At 34.0% G+C, this 18,648-nt stretch overlaps 1 protein-coding gene across 1 annotated transcript in view; it reads right to left on the reverse strand.

Annotated features, from left to right (window-relative positions):
- Positions 1 to 17,163, reverse strand: part of myom3 (myomesin 3) — a 98,781-nt gene extending 81,618 nt beyond the window's left edge. Inside the window, exons 1-3 of the mRNA XM_079836054.1 lie at positions 16,943 to 17,163; positions 9,526 to 9,652; positions 1,227 to 1,331 (exon numbers count right to left, since the gene is read on the reverse strand). Coding sequence (XP_079692180.1) covers positions 1,227 to 1,331; positions 9,526 to 9,632 — 212 coding nt within the window. The 5' untranslated portion in view covers positions 9,633 to 9,652; positions 16,943 to 17,163. The remainder of the gene's footprint in view (positions 1 to 1,226; positions 1,332 to 9,525; positions 9,653 to 16,942) is intronic.
- Positions 17,164 to 18,648: the final 1,485 nt, after the last annotated feature.

Consider the following 18,648-nt stretch of genomic DNA (forward strand, 5'->3'; position numbering starts at 1 on the left):
TAGATAGATAGAACGATAGATAGAACGATAGATAGAACGATAGATAGAACGATAGATAGAACGATAGATAGATAGATAGATAGATAGATAGATAGATAGATAGATAGATAGATAGATAGATAGATAGATAGATAGATAGATAGATAGATAGATAGATAGATAGATAGATAGATAGATAGATAGATAGATAGATAGATAGATAGATAGATAGATAGATTTCTGTCTTTTGATTTGACCTAAGCAGGTTTTTGAGATGAATTTTTATCATTTATATTGTAATATATTTTCAGTTGCTGTACATCAGATTTTTTTCTTTTTTGGGTCAGTTTTTGAAATATAATACCCAGCCGTAGGCATTTAGTGCTTAGTTTTAGGAGCCGACTGTTTCCCTAAAGACTGAACTTGTGAAAGTTTTCCCTCTTTCCGAAGAGATGCTGCTGTTCTTTTCCTGCGTGTTCTCTCTGGCTATAGATGTATTTGAATGTGTCCTATTTTTCATGGAATGAAACCCAAAACTGTGTTTATGTTTCTGTGTTTATTTTTGATGTAAATCTCCAACTGAACGTTTGAGAGAATTTGATACGAGGAGAGACCGCGGCCCGCAGATAAAACGGTTTGACATGTAAATCATATCTTGACCGGCCGTGTCCTGCCAGTATCTGTGACTCCATCATATTATTTTTAAACCCTTCACATTTTCAGCAGGACAGCTGTGGCCTCACAAAGGTTTAAAAAAGCAAAGCTCTAAAATGATAATGTCATCATGTCAGCGTTTTACTGAAGGGTGACCTAAGACTTCCTGCTAAAGCAAGTGTGTGTGTGTGCTTGTGTGGTTCAGGTATACCGTTTATAAATTACAAATTACAAAAAACATACAAATTATGTTTTTAGAAAATCTAAAGCTGCAGAAATTTGTGTCATGTGTAGGTTTAGGGGTCGGGAATAGAATATCCACTTTGTACAGTATCAAAATCATTATGCCTATGGAGAGTCCCCATAAAACACTGCACTCTAAAAATTGCTGGATTAAAAACAACCCACGTTGGGTTGAAAATTAACTAACCCAGCAATTGGGTTGTTTTAAACCAGTGAATGTGTCGTTTTAACCCAGAGGTTGGGTTAAATGTTTGCTTAAAACAACCCAATTGCTGGGTTAGTCCATTTTCAACCCAACTTGTTTAGAGTGTGTGTGTGTGTGTGTGTGTGTGTTTCAGCTCTCACTGTACCATGTCCTGTGTCGTGGGAACTTGGGCTCAGTCAGGATCTCCTTGACAGACATGACGTCGCCAGGAATGATGGGATAGAATTCACTGAAGGAGGCCTTTTCATCACTGTTCAAACACAACGCAGATAAAAACACGTCATGACCATGATCAAAGTTGTTCTGATGAGTGAAATATTGAATATTTAGAATATATTTGAAAAAAAAAAAACATTGTGGAAAACAAAACTTTTATTTTTTAAACCTACCGTTTTACTGTTTTAATTCTTGCAATAAACATGTCTTTATCTTAAATTAATAAATACAAAAAAAGGCTGATATTTTAGATACTATTTTGATATTATCAAGATCAGGTTACATTTCACCTAAAATAAAATAAACTGTAAAAGGTAATCAGGTTACATTTAAAAAAAAAAATAAATAAATAAAATAGAATAAACAAAAAAAATAATAATTAAGAACGGCAAAAGGTGATCAGGTTACATTTCACATAATTTTTTTTTAAATAATTAAATTTTTAATAACTATAAAAGGTGATCAGTTGACTTAACTTAAAAAAGTGAGGAAACTTAAAAATTATTAAGTAAATAAACTTCATGCATAATGATTTATTAAATTATTAAATTAAGTTATGTGGAATTGTCAAGTTCACATAACTTATTTTTTTCAATTACACATGAAGTTTATTACTAAATAATAATACATAATAAAACAATATTTTAAGGCAAGATGAAAACGTCATGATCCTGATCGAAGTTGTTCTGATGGGCATCCACAATTGCATTATGGGTGAGTGAAATATTGAATATTTATAATAGGCTATATTTGCAAATAACGTTTTGTGGAAAACATGACTTCAGTATTTTTATTTTATATATATATATATATATATATATATATATATATTTTTTTTTTTAAACCTACTGTTTTAATTATTGCAATAAACATGTTTTAATCTTAAAAATAAAAAGAAAGGCTGAAAATATTTTAGATAAGATTTTTATATGATCAGGTTACATTTCATATAAAGTAAAGTAAAGTAAAGTAAGTAAAATAAAATAGTTAAGAACTGTAAGGTGATCAGGTTATATTTCATATAAAATAAAATAAAATAAAATAAAATAAAATAAAATAAAATAAAATAAAATAAAATAAAATAAATAAAATAAAATAAAATAAAATAAAATAAAATAAAATAAAATAAAATAAAATAAAATAAAATAAAATAAAATAAAATAAAATAAAATAAAATAAAATAAAATAAAATAAAATAAAATAAAATAAAATAAAATAAAATAAAATAAAATAATAAAATAAAATAAAATAAAATAAAATAAAATAAAATAAAATAAAATAAAATAAATAAAATAAAATAAAATAAAATAAAATAAAATAAATAAAATAAAATAAAATAAAATAAAATAAAATAAAATAAAATAAAATAAAATAAAATAAAATAAAATAAAATAAAATAAAATAAATATATTTTTTAAGAACTGTAAAAGGGGATCAGGTTACATTGCATATAAAATGAAATAACAAAATAAAATATGAAGAACTGTAAAAGGTGATCAGTTGACAGTTGAAAAAAGTGAGGAAACCCGTTGCCTTAAAATGATTAAGAAAATAAAGTTAATGCATAATTATTTATTAAATTATTAAATTAAGTTATGTGGATTTGTCAAGTTTATTACTTTAATAATAATACATAATGAAACAATATTATATATAATATATATTAATATAATAATTAAATATATTGGAAGGCAAAATAAGGCACTTTTTTAAGTTAAGTCAACTAATCACTTTTTTCAGTATATATATATATATATATATATATATATATATATATATATATATATATATATATATATATATATATATATATATATATATATATATATATATATATATATATATATATATATATATATATATATATATATATATATATATATATATATATAAAATCTTTTTTGCATTGTGATAATAAATTAATGAATTAAAAGGCTGATAGTATATAATATTTTGATGATATCAAGAATGTGTTCATGTCATAATTCAGCCCAAAATGAAATGGAACAGACAGACAGACTTCAGCAAATGTTTCCTTTAGATACAGAATATATTTCAAGCACTATCTTTCCATTTCATGCAATCCGCATATGTGTAAATTATATGTGACATACTCTTAGTATCGAGCTGCTCAGCTGCCATAATGTGTTTAAAGTTGCATCACTGAGACCATGAGGTGGAGAGGAGAGAAAGAACGAGACAGATGGAGTGAAACAGTCTCTGACAGAAAGCCGTTTGCTCTGATGTGCTGTCTGTCATTCTGTCAGTCGCATGGAAAACTCGGCATCTGCTACAAACACAAATTACAACCTTACAAAGACTTTTCTACACTATAATTATACTCATCTACTCTAGTTAGCAGCAGTGTTGGGGAAAGCTTTTCACAGTAATGCATTACGCTATTGCGTTACGCCCTAAAAAAAGTTTATAATTGTGATGCTTGAAGAAATCTGCAGAGCTACAGAACAGTGAAAAGTTTTAGGTGAGGATGCTTTCAAAAATAGACTGTATTTATCAAATAACATCTATTAACTAAATCAAATCAATATTTGGTGTGACTACCCTTTGCGTTTGAAACAGCTTTTGTCCAGGTACACTTTAAAGAAAGACTTTTTAAAATCCCTATGGGAAGTATGAATGGAAAAATACCAATGCCGCTGAAAAAGTGGACAAATTCAGGCCTTGTTTCTCAAACACCATTATCCTATGTCCTTAAAGGGTTAGTTCACCCAAAAATGAAAATTCTGTCATTAATTACTTACCCTCATGTCGTTGGACACCCGTAAGACCTCCGTTCATCTTCAGAACACAAATGAATATATTTTAGTGTAAATCTGATGGCTCTGAAAGGCCTCCATTGGCACAATGCACGGTTCACTCTCAAGACCCTTAAAAGGTACTAGGTACATCATGAAGCTTCGAAGCGTTATGAATCAGCGAGTCGATTCAGCAGTTTGAATCGCCAAATTTCAGCAGTTTGGTGGTTTGACACACGATCCGAATCATGATTCGGCTCACTGATTCATAACGCTTCGAAGCTTCATGAGGCCGTGTTTTGAAATCGTCATCACTATATAAGTCGTTATTTAGGGCTTTTTTGCGCACAAAAACTATTGTCGCCGATTCATAAAGTTATTGTAGAACCACTGTAGTGAGATGGACTTTGTAACGACGTCTTTAGTACCTTTTAAGGGTCTTGAGAGTGTAAAGTGCTTACCCTCATGTCGTTCGACACCCGTAAGACCTCCGTTCATCTTCAGAACACAAATGAAGATATTTTAGTTGAAATCTGATGGCTCTGAAAGGCCTCCATTGGCACAATGGCACGGTTCACTCTCAAGACCCTTAAAAGGTACTAAAGACGTCGTTACAAAGTCCATCTCACTACAGTGGTTCTACAATAACTTTATGAATCGGCGACAATAGTTTTTGTGCGCAAAAAAACCCTAAATAACGACTTACATAGTGATGACGATTTCAAAACACAGCATCATGAAGCTTCGAAGCGTTATGAATCAGTGAGCCGAATGATGATTCGGATCGCGTGTCAAACCGCCAAACTGCTGAAATTTGGCGATTCAAACCGCTGAATCGACTCGCTGATTCATAACGCTTCGAAGCTTCATGAGGTCTGACGGGTGTCGAACGACATGAGGGTAAGTAATTAATGACAGAATTTTCATTTTTGGGTGAACTAACCCTTTAATATTATTTCTATATTTTCACTTTCTATAATCAAATGTAAATCCATCCAGGAGTGAACGGCAGCCGTTCTCCATCTAGTATTGAACATGTACGTCTGCTGTTGATCTCTCAGAGGCTTGTAACTCTCCACGGCCGCCTGCGAGGGTTTAGTGGGGATCAGCGCCCACAGGAGCCTTTCTATCAATTGAGATCAGCCCTCCTGCTTAACGGCCTGATTCTCCATCGCATGCTCCGTTCTCTGATAGAGACAGACAGACAGCGCTCTGCTCTGATTATAAGACAACTGAAGGTTGAGTAACCTGCTGATTCACATGTGCATCGGCTCAGAGCGCTGCTTCAGACCGGTGTAAAGGGGATTTTCACTTGGCAGGAGCGAGCAGGTGTTTTGTGTAAGCCAGTCCACATCCTTTAGGATTTGGCTTCAGTGAAGCTGTTTCATATCTGATGCACGCGTTTGTCATTGAACATTTAGGGCATATTCGGTTTTATAGTAATCGACATTACTGTTCAAAAGTTTGGGGTCAGTATTTTTTTCTAGACGTTTATTCAGCAAAGAAGCATTACTTTTATCAAAAGTGACAGTCATAATCAGAAATGTTTCTTGAGCATTAAATCAGCATATTAAATGATTTCTGGAAGATCATGTGACACTGAAGACTGGAGTAATGATGAGCTTTGATCACAGGAATAAATTACATTTGTTAATATGTTTAAATTGTAATTTTTTTAATTGTAATACTATTTCACATAATTACTATATTTTTCATTAAATAAACACCATTGGTGAGCATAATAAACATTAAAAAACTTTTTGGGTTAACAATTACATTTATTATAACAGAAAACACTTATTTTCTAGTTGTAATAACATTTGAAAATATTACTGTATTTTAATAAGTGCAGCCTTGGTGAGCATAAGGGACTCCTTTCAAAATCATAAAAAAAATCTGAAAGGTAAATAATTAAAATAGATAAAATAAAACCTACGATACCAGTGAGTAATGCAATAATGTTTTTGCACAAAAATGTATAAGTTGCTTTTTTTTCAGTTGTAAAGTACATTAATATTTTTATTGGCTAATATTTTTGCTATTAACTTTTTTTTGCTTGATATATCAGAGCATTTTTGTTATGTTTTAGAGAGATGTGCTCGTTTCAAGAGGGCATCACTATCATTATGATTTGGTGAGCATAATAAACATTATGAAAATCTTTTAATTCCAATTTTTTGGGGGGTCAACAATTCAATTAATTACAATAGAAAACAAATCTGTTTCATTCATGTATGACTGACATATATGCATCACATTAGTTTAAATTTGTGTGATCGAAATGGATGGACATTCTATATAAAAGTCAAATACATAAATCTTAAATGTATGCCTGATTGCTGCTTATGTTGGCAAGCTTTAAAAAAGGACAAAAAATGTACCCCAAAAGTAGTATATGTCTATATTCAGTGCCAGATTCAAATTAGCAACAAGGTCATTATAATAAGTGAACATGGCAATAGTGGTTATATTCCCTAAAAAATTTTTTTTTTTGTAGGGAAGAAGTCGTTATAATATTCAAATGTGACAAATCGCTTTATAGTTTATTTGAATATGCAACCACAAATTACATTATCAGTGAATATTGGCTTAAATGTGGGTCTTTTCTTCACTCAAAACTTTCATATGGCTTCAAAAGTAATATAGTGCACTGCATGTTTTTGTCTTTTTGGAGCTAGATTGTTTTTTTTGCATGGAAAATAAAACCTCATTCTCCACGTTTGAGCCAATGAGGTTCATTCTTGTGTTACACATTACATTTGCGCTTCCCAAAGAGCCAATGAGTTTCATTCTTGTGTTATGCATCACATTTGAGCTTCCTCAAGAGCCAATGAGGTTCATTCTTGTGTTACGCATCACATTTGAGCTTCAGCAAGAACCAATGAGGTTCATTTTGGATGAACTAAGCCTTTAATTAATAGCAATGATTCATTACTGTGCCACATGTTTGGGATCCTGTGTGTGGTGGTCTATGGAGATTACATGACAATTACTGATGAGGAAGGCAACTGTGTTTCACCCTGACATGTGCTGGAGTTATTCTGAGCTCACTGAGGCATCACAGCCATGGCAAACTCCCAGGTGTAAACTATTGTTGTTGACAGCTGAATTTATAACAATAGACACACACACGCACAAGCTCTTTTCCAAAACCTCCTGGGGTTAAACCCGTTGAGGACATGTATGAATCAAGGTTGCATTTGTTTGTACCTTGTACTATCATTTATTGTGTTAAAAATGCATGTTAATACAGTATAAGAGAACTTATTTTACTTTGATTTCAGGGTCAAATATGGCCTGGACTAATAATTTCATGAGATTCCCACAGTGAGCATTTTAAGGCATCATAGGTGCATTCCTGTAGATGCCTTATTTTGGCCAAATTTACATTTATGCATTTAAGCGACTTTCAACGGATTGACAAAAGCAATTCTTTAAAGAGCCTATAGCAATGCCAGGTTTATTAGAAAAATTCAAAGGCAGCAATCATGTTTCTTTAGTGGAGAATACAATGCTAAAATGCATTGCAACACAGTGAAATAATGCTTAGAGAATATTAGCAAATGATACCACATAACTATTCAAATCAATTGTGAGTAAAGTAGCCTATACTTATTTGGATACAGCATAGGCCGTTAACTGATAACATTTTTTATTTACAGTTCACACAACGTTGCCTAAAGCTCGTTTCAGTTACTATAACTTCTCTTCTGGCTTATTTGACAGTCAAAGTGAACATCAACAGTGTTGCTATGCTAAAATAATCACACGCATTGGCTATTCTTTACTGAAGCTCATATTACACAATTACTCGAAATAGCTTCCTTCTTTTCTTTTGTTGGCCTGTCAGGGTGCCTTTTGTATCCACAAACTTACAGATGAACTTCTGCTTTTGTCTTTGTGTCAATCACATGTGTTCCTCTGTAAGTGGGATGGTCGTTTAATAATGCAGCTGACTTGAGAGTCGCTGTCTAAATAGACACTGATCCACTTTCCATTATGTCCCACTGGATTGACTGACTGACTACTTCTGCCTTGAATCCCGTTGGAATGATCATTTTTATGAGATGGGCGCACACGAGCGTGTTGAAAAACCAGAGAGAAACTCTTTGAGCTCCAGCTGTCTGTGTTGAAGCGTGTTAATTAAAGAATCATAATCAAAAATCATATTTTGCTGTAATTTATGAATATTGACTTTCATCACTGTTGATGAGCAGTAGCTATAAAACTTAGGAGAAAATATAATTCTCATTTATGCAGAAAAATATGAAATTAGACTGAATTTGCCAAACAGATTCACTTTATTTTGATTGAATACACATCTCATAATGATAGTTGCCCTCTTGAAACAAGCAAATCTCGTTAAAATATTACACAAATGTTCTGGTAGATCAAGCTACAAAAACAAATGCTTTAAGTTAAATATGATTTGGTAAAAAGTCTTGAAAATAACAAATATATTAGCCACTAAAATAATACACACAACTTATAACTGAGGAAGAAAATAGGGGGGAAAATATAACTAACAAATATAAAAACATCATTGCATTACTCACTGGTACAGTAGGTTTTATTTTATTTATTTAAATTATTTACCTTTTAGATTTTTGTAAGTTTTTGAAAGGCTGCATTTATACAAATAAAAAAATACAGTAAAAAAGGTAATATTGTCAAATATTATTACAATTCAAAATGTGTTTTCTGTGCTCAAAGAAATAATGGCATAGATTATCATCAACTATTATTTGCATCTATTTGTTATTATTCAAATAATCATATTTTCCAATCAGCATGAATCTGTTCATTGTAAAAGCGATTAAATTGATTCTGTTAAAAAGTATGAACATGGTTCAAATATGCCTAGCTGTAAAACAAGCAATATTCTATTAGTTAAAATGTGTGTTATTGAAATAAATTGGATTTATTGATGATAAATATATAAACCTGGTTATGTAAACACATTCAGTTTATTACAGAAATCTTACCCGTTGCATTCATGTATGACTGACAAATATGCATCACATTAAGTTATTAGTTGATGTTAAAACCATGCAAATGGATGGAACTTTCTTATATGGAATTCAAATATATAAATCTTAAATTTAGGCCTAAATATTTTCAGCAGTATATTATATATATAAAAATATTTATCTTTCGTGTTTGATTGAAGAAAGTCAATATGAGTAAATGATGAAAACACATTCATGTGTTGCTGAATTCTTCCTTTCAAGACACCCGTCCCATTAGAAGAGCAGAACTGGAGCCGATAAGACCTCATATGTTTACGCAGCTGCTCTCTGAAAGGACAGCAGACTGAGCGGGTGTCAGTGAGATTCACTAATTAATTCTGCTAATTCGGCTGGTGATTTACACTTGTTTCCTAAAGTTGGGAAGCGTGTGAATGGAGTGGCATCCAGTGGCGTGATGCAGGGGAATGTTCATGGCGTGCTTTGAGGGTCAGTGCGGCTCTACCTGGATTTGAACTTTCTCTTCTTGATCTGGGAGGACATCTCCATGCTGTGAGACATCTGGTCCATCTGCTCTTCCTGGCAACGCTGTGTTACTATTTTGGTTGCCATGGCGAAGCTCTCAGCAGCACCTGCATCAGAGCAGAACGACACAGCTGTCAAAAGGACAGAAGCACTTAGAGAAAGAGAATCACACCAGTCCGTTGCACACGGACAGATAGCGATCTATCATATCCACAACACCAGACACGACCCAGTGATGGTACAAGGGAAGTCACAGCCCATTTCCATCCCCCTCCAGAAAAACAGAAATCATACTTATACAGTAATATGCAACACATTACAGTCTCACTGTTCACTCTACATGGCCAACAAAGAGTAAATCTCATGTCCAGTTTCATCCAAAAATAAAAAAATGATATGTTCAAAAGTATTTTAAAGCCTGTTTTGGGGCCTGTTAACTATAACTAAAACCATAAACAAAACTATTATCATTACTTGAAATAAAATAAACATTAACCAAGGCAATGTTTCTCATTTGTGTTTGACAAAAAAATAAAAAAACAAACTTAAAAACAAAACAAAACTATAACAGTATATCAATAATACAAAAATAACAATATAAGGCATTATTTATTTACTTATTTATTTTGCAATAGGACTATTTTAATGAAAGTTAAGTATGTTTTACTCTGCATTGATGCAAAAATAAATAAAAACAAATATAAATAATATGAAATATGAAAAAGAAAATATATGCATGCATTTAAAAATAAATTAATAACATTAATTTAATAAAAATAAAATAAAGTTCTCCTGAACTCCAAACTGAATGTCAGAATGGGAAAGAAAGGTGATTTAAGCTATTTTGAGCGTGGCATGGTTGTTGGTGCCAGACAGGCTGGTCTGAGTATTTCACAATCTGCTCAGTTACTGGGATTTTCACACACAACCATTTCTAGGGTTTACAAAGAATGGTGTAAAAAGGGAAAAACATCCAGTATGCGGCAGTCCTGTGGGCGAAAATGCCTTGTTGATGCTAGAGGTCAGAGGAGAATGGGCCGACTGATTCAAGCTGATAGAAGAGCAACTTTGACTGAAATAACCACTCGTTACAACCGAGGTATGCAGCAAAGCATTTGTGAAGCCACAACACGCACAACCTTGAGGCGGATGGGCTACAACAGCAGAAGACCCCACCGGGTACCACTCATCTCCACTACAAATAGGAAAAAGAGGCTACAATTTGCACGAGCTCACCAAAATTGGACAGTTGAAGACTGGAAAAATGTTGCCTGGTCTGATGAGTCTCGATTTCTATTGAGACATTCAGATGGTAGAGTCAGAATTTGGCGTAAACAGAATGAGAACATGGATCCATCATGCCTTGTTACCACTGTGAAGGCTGGTGGTGGTGGTGTAATGGTGTGGGGGATGTTTTCTTGGCACACTTTAGGCCCCTTAGTGCCAATTGGGCATCGTTTAAATGCCACGGCCTACCTGAGCATTGTTTCTGACCATGTCCATCCCTTTATGACCACCATGTACTCATCCTCTGATGGCTACTTCCAGCAGGATAATGCACCATGTCACAAAGCTCCAATCATTTCAAATTGGTTTCTTGATGACAATGAGTTCACTGAACTAAAATGGCCCCCACAGTCACCAGATCTCAACCCAATAGAGCATCTTTGGGATGTGGTGGAACGGGAGCTTCGTGCCCTGGATGTGCATCCCACAAATCTCCATCAACTGCAAGATGCTATCCTATCAATATGGCCAACATTTCTAAAGAATGCTTTCAGCACCTTGTTGAATCAATGCCACGTAGAATTAAGGCAGTTCTGAAGGCGAAAGGGGGTCAAACACAGTATTAGTATGGTGTTCCTAATAATCCTTTAGGTGAGTGTAAATATATATATATATATATATATATATATATATATATATATATATATATATATATATATATATATATATATATATATATATATATACACGTACATATAAAAATAAAGGTAACACTTTATTTCGATAGTCCACTCTAGATATTCTAACTATAAGTAACTTTGCAACTCCATGTCAACTTATTCTACTAAATTTAACCCTAACCTAACTCTACTAATTCGCTAATGAGAGCTAGTTGACATGTAGTTGCAAAGTTATACTTATAATTCAATGTCTAATGCGGACCATTAAAAAGACTCACTGAAGTGCCTTGAAACGTGCAGCATTATTCAATGTGTTGACGTAGTTTCCACTGAAACAGGAAGACAGGGCGGGGCATATCGAACAGCTCCTCCCCTTTTCTAAAATAGCCAATAGTGTTTAGTTTATATTAGTTTCCTCCTAAACTCTTATCATTTCTCCTCCTGATGTCCTCCATATCGCTTTAAAATCCAGCATTCAGTGCAGCATTCAAACGGGTCCGATACATTTTCTGGTCTGTGGCGACTCGATCACATGATCCGCTCTGTGCTCCGGCGGTATGAGTAACACTAACGTGAAACCAGACTTCATTCACCCCAATGGAAAGCCTATTTACACTGTATGAATCGTTCCCTATCCCCTATATAGTGCACTCTGTGCCATTCACCATGTAGAAAATAGTAAAAGTGACAGATTTCAGTCGCAGTTTCAGCGTCTGTTTATAATGTAGGGAAAGGGGCTTCAGATACTAGAGAGCATTTGATTGGACAGAAAATCTGATGCGAAATCATCATCAAAATCCTTGATGCTTATTGGTGGAAGAAAGTTTTGAATGCTTGTATCTTGTAAATGCAAATCTTGTCATTGTTTTGAGCACACTAGCTAGATAACGGTAAGACTAATATATAAAGGGTTAGTTCACCCAGAAATGAAAATTAGCCCATAATTTACTCACCCTCAAGTCATCCTAGGTGTATATGACATTCTTCTTTCAGACGAATAAAATCGGAGTTATATTACAAAAGTCCAAATTTACAAAAAAGATTAATAGTTGCTCTGTTTTTTGAAGTCCATAAAAAGTGCATCTGTCCGTCAAATAACTGCTCCACATAGCTCCGGGGGTTAATAAAGGCCTTCTGAAGTGAATCGATGCGTTTGTGCAAGAAAAATATTCACATTTAAAACTTTATCAAGTAAACTTTCGGCCGACTGCCTTCCGTGGAAAAGTGTTGAAAGTGAAACTAAAGATACGTACGTGACGTCATGACGAGCGGACCTGGTCGCGTTAGTCTTTCAATCGGCAGAGAACCTTTCAACACTTTTTCCATAAATTTAACAGGGAAGGCGGTCGGCCGAAAGTTTACTTGATAAAGTTTTAAATATGGTTATTTTTCTTACACAAACGCGTCAATTCGCTTCAGAAGGCCTTTATTAACACCCCAGAGCTGTGTGGAGCAGTTATTTGACAGACAGATGCACTTTTTATGGACTTCAAAAACAGAGCAACTATTAATCCAATTCTAATGCTTGGATTAGCCCGGACTTTATAAAATAACTCCGATTTTATTCGTCTGAAAGAAGAATGTCATATACACCTAGGATGACTTGAGGGTGAGTAAATCATGGGCTGATTTTCATTTTTGGGTGAACTATCCCTTTAATACTAAAATCCAAAAAACATGCCTGTGCGGATTTCAGCAGTGGTGTGTAACACAGTCACAGTTACCAAATTTCCTTCTTTTTTTCGCTGCTTATTGCGCTTAAACAGTCAAATACACACAAAATAATTGGCGAGTTTTCACGTAAACACAGTTCTGTTTTTAGAGAGCGTAAACAGTTGAGAAAGAAAACACATGTGTAACAGTATAATGGATCCGTGCGTCAGGTCTAAAGTGACAGCAGCCTAATTCATGAGATAATATTAAAAATATCTAACCAAAATGAATGTGATGTAACAATCTTTTAAATGCAAAATAGAATTTCCTGGGTGAAATGTGACCTGTTTTCATGAGTTTCACCTAATCACCACATCAGGTAAGAGCAGAAAGGAGAGGAGGGACATCCATTGTGTCAGAATCCTGGTAAAAGTCCCTTTGTGAGCTATTGTGAGGATAATAATTCATTAGTTGTGAGGCTCAATGCAGCCCACGAGAGTCCCGCAGTCATAAATCAGCCCCAGTGGCACCCGCGCCCCTCGCCCAACCTAACAGAATCAGGTCGCGTTTGAAGGATGGCTTCATTTACCCGAAAGTTGCAACAACCACCTGCGTTACCATCATAGATGGAGAGATGCGTTTCCCCTCAGGTTTAACCAGATTAAATCTGAGGCAAAGGCTCTCTGAATGACAGCGGCTCCTGTCCCAGACGTTTCCTCTCATACCAGATCCTAGTAGTGGCCGTATCAGGACTTTGTTTGAACACTGAGTACCAAAGGTCACTTTGCAGCATATTAAAATTGATCTGTCATCAGCCGAACAGCAACCCGTCGCCCCTCCAGAGAGAGATCGCATATAGGGCAATGAAAACAGACTGGTGGGGGGAAAAACTCTTTGGAGGCGATGGATGACTGGGCTTATGAGAAATAACTCCATAAACTCCAAAAGGCAGGATTTTTCATCTTTGCTTTCCTGGCGCTTGGTTTACAATGCCAGCTGTTTTGTGCAACGGGAAAGCAAGGAAGCACGAATAAATGTTAGTTAGGTTTCAACCATTTATGAACAAAATGTGAGGGCAGATGCTTACAAGTCAAGTCAAGAGATAAATGGTTTGTTAGAATAATTGATGAACATTATTTCATGTTTCATTTTATTTTATTTCTTTTTCGCATCTCTGGAATACAAATTTGGGAGTAAAATGTGCTTAACTTACATGAAAATTGTGTCACAATGCAATATAAATAGTGCTTAATCGTGATTAATTGATTTTAACATAAAAGTTTATATATATATATTGTAATAAAATATATACACATACTGTATATTAAATGTTTATGTAAACATATATACACACTTTTATTTTAGAATTGATTAATCACAAATAAATAATGGCCTAGGTGTTATTAATATAATATAATATTTGAATTATATTTTATTTTCACTATTTCTGTTATTTATTATTTGTAAGTGTTTTTGTCATTTTATTATTTAAAAAAAAAATGTCTATACAGTTTTTATAACGTTTCAGTTTTATGAGCAATAGAAATACTGATGCTTGCAATATCAAAATTCACTAAAAAGTTTGGTATTGGCATAAAATATGATTGAAAACCAATACATTTAAGTAAAATGGTCAAGAACAATATGCAAGCCAATATGCAAACTTAAAAAGGACCAGAGTCACAATGGTTCTCACCAAAATACTAGCGGGACACAACCTTACACTGGACCATTTGAGGTCCAGATTATAATTTTTTTTCTCACATTAATTTCAAAAATTGCCTGTGGATGTTTCTACGTTAAAAAAAGAGGTCTAATTCAGTTTATTAAAGATAATCAGTGTAACACTTTACATTAAGCTTCCATTTGTTCTAGTTAAATATATTAGTTAATGTGACCTAAATACTTCTAAAGCATTTAGTAATTATTAAATATATATGGATTATCATTTAGCTAAATCAGCAATTCACGACTAGTTTTGCTTCAGGATCGAAATTCTATTGGACATCCATTGGTAAAATAGCAAAATACTGTAGTTTAATTTTTGATTATTAGTATTTTGCTGCGTTTTTTTATTTTTTAGAACAGACCATTGATTGACCCTTCCTTTTAATGGAAAATTAACCAATATAGTAAGAAATGTATATTGTGCATTTATCAGCATTTTACTATGAAATTTAACATTTAAATCAGCATTGCTCAACTAGTTTTGCTTCAGGACCCAGAGTTTACATTGGACATCAATTGGTAACCCAACATAACCATAGAAAAGAAAAATGTCTTCAAAGTACTTCACATTTAAGCTTTTGGCAGATACAGTGCATTAAAGTTGTGCATTTCATCAGTTCATGTATTCACTGGGAATCGAACCCACGACCTTGGCGTTGCATGTGCCAAGCTTTACTGTTTGAGCAACAGAAAATCCTGTTATTAAAAATACTTTGAAAAAGTTGAAAAAACTGAATAGGAAAACTAGTTGTAAATGCATTTCCCAGCTGAACACATGAACACTGGGCCAAATTCTGAATTAGTCAAATTAGTAACAGGTGAATCTGCGGTAAAATACTGTAGAGGTACATTTTTGGTTATTAGTATTTTGTGTTTTTCAGAAAAAATGCGTAAAGGCCTGTTCACACCGGGAAGTTTTTTGCATGCGTTTATCGGCGACGTTTAACGCCTCGTGACTAAACAAAGGGCACCGATGTGAGTGTGCACACTGACACGCAAAACGGCAGGCGTAAAAGCATCATTTAAAAAAAAAAAAACGCCTTGGGTTAGTTTTTTTGTTTTGACGCGGCGCGTTAAAAACTGGCAGACCAATGAGATTGCCGCTTTTGTTCACGTGCCTGGAGCTGCTAAAGTTACAGTAAAACACGACTTGGTGGCGCTCAAGCACAAAACGGTCTTGCCGAGCACACACTGAAACGACGAAGAGGAAGTAAGTAGACAAAGGCTGAATCCGAAACCACCCCCTATACCCTCAAATTGGGCATTATTTCAGGGGACAGCCATTTATAGTGGTGTCCAAAACCATAGTGGACATTATTGAGTGCACTCATTCTATCCCACTTTGCACTGCAATAACTAGTTTTCATTCACTCTTTCAAGTGAACTATATTAGTGGACTAACGTAGGGAATAGTGAATGAGGGCGATTTCGGATTCAGCCAAAGAAGAAGATGAGCTGCTAATGCTGCTGGCCAGTTAGCAAAAAGTGTGTGAATGGTTTTGGCAAGCACGTAAATACTGTCTCTCTTCTTCTTCTGTGTGACAGGCGAGTGTCAGAAGCGTAAAGTGCCGCAGCACCACCTTGTGTAGCGGAAGCGCCATGTACTGAATTTGCAGTTCACTCAGCGCATCGCCAGTGAAAATCGGTTGGGTGTGAACCTGACGCGCCAAAAAATGTCTCGAAAAACGCGATAATTGTCCCATTGTGCACAGGCCTTCATGCACCGGTTAATAACAACAGATTATTTTAAGCAACATATATAAGCAATTTTGTGCATTAATAATGTGCATTCATCAGCATTTTACTATGACATTGAACATTTAGACTAGTTTTGCTTCAGGATCCAGGTTTTACATTGGACATCAATTGGTAACCCAACATAATATCATTGTAGAAAAGAATTGCATTACATTTATACATTTGGCAGACTCTTTTATCCAAAGCAACGTATCTGCAGCAGTTTTGATTCTAATATCTTGCAGTGTTTTTCAGAACAGACGCCAGTTGAGAACCACGATTTAAAAGCTTCAAGTACATACTAGAGCAGAGTCTCTTGAAGAGCACAAGAAAATTGAAAACAGAATTTTTTTTTTTTGTAAATCCACTCACGTTCTACAGGCCCTTAAGATGATCAGCAGGATGACGCGTCTCCGTCTCTCCTCCTCCTCGACCTTCACCTGTCTCACCCTCTTCCGTTAAAATCTCCTTATCGTTTCCTGCTGTCTCACCTTCTTTAATTCTCTCAGCTTCTCCTCTGGCCTCACGGTCTCACAGTCTCTGCGGGCGAGGATGACCTCCAGCAGCACACACACTCCCTCCTCCTCCTCCTCAAGGTGGTAAATATAGACCGACAGCAAGACCAGAGATCAATTCAAAGCATCCAGATAGACTTACAGTGAGATCAAAAGACAGAAGACCTGGAATGACACAATGGGACAGAGCATTGTGGGATAGAGGAGCTGTGGGAAAAGAGATCTGTGGAAACAATGCATCAAGATCCTAGTGATATAAAATGCTCAGATCTCCATTTAACCCTGTAAAGAACAATCCAGCAGAGATCAGATGACACTCACATTGTCTACAGTCACATCAGCTCTTGATTTTTACATGAATGTGGTTTCCACAAATCCATAAGATCTCAATAATGTCTCAAACTGTGCTCAAGACACAAGACTGCAATCAAAGATCTCAATATCTCAATTTCCCAAGACCAAAGGCTGCAATATTGGTCATTTCTGACTCATTTGTGCCTGTTTTTATTCTTCTAACTGACTTCTAAGACAAAGTGGATACTTAAATGAAACCTCTTCGGTAACACTTTAGAATAATGGTCATTAGTTAACATTAGTTAATGTATTAACTAACATGAACTAACCATGAGCAGTACATTTGTTACTGTATTTGTTCATCTTTGTTAATGTTAGTTAATATAAATCCCGCTGTTCATGGTTTGTTCACGTTAGTTCACAGTGCATTAACTAATGTTAACAAGATTTTAATAAAGCATTAGTAAATGTTGAAATTAACATTAACAAAGATTAATAAACACTTTATAAGTGCAGTTCATTATTAGCTAATATTAACTAATGTAGTTAACTAATGTTAACTAATGACCATTATTCTAAAGTGTTACCACATCTTCAAATAAAACACTGTAACATGGAAAACATGACGGCTTAAACTACTTTAACCGTGTTAAAAATCACTATAATGCACAGCCGAGTGGATTATTGCTTTAACATCATTAGTTATTAAAAAGCAATATGGTAAAACACACCATACAATGTTCACATGGTATGAACTCTAATAATTTAAATAAACAAGTTCCTTTGTTTTAAGGTGTCTTTTACAGTTCTATATATTTAAGTACTGAGTAATATTAAATCATTACATGTACTTACTATTTAATTAGGGTTAGTTGCATGTAATTATGCATCATTTACAGTAATTACTACAGTAAGTACATGTAACGTGCAACAAGGAAACTAAAATAAAGTGAAATAAAATAAAATTTAATTAATGTGTATAACTAGACTGTCAAGCGACATAAAATTGGTGCTTAAATATATGTCAGTGTTGATATTTTAATTAAAACTAACACTTTTTTTAAATAAAGCTGAAATAATATAAAATAGAAATATTATACTTTCAACTGTTGAATGCATAGAAAGTAGAACAATGAAAAAACAAATAAAAAAGACAAAAACAAAAAATGACTAAAAATAAAATAAACTAAGAATATAAAAATGAAAGCTAATTTATATGAATAAATACTGTAATTGAATATAAATAATACAAAAAGCACATTTACATTA

The sequence above is a fragment of the Gobio gobio genome, assembly GCF_949357685.1.
Source record: "Gobio gobio genome assembly, chromosome: 15".
Classification (NCBI taxonomy): domain Eukaryota; kingdom Metazoa; phylum Chordata; class Actinopteri; order Cypriniformes; family Gobionidae; genus Gobio; species Gobio gobio.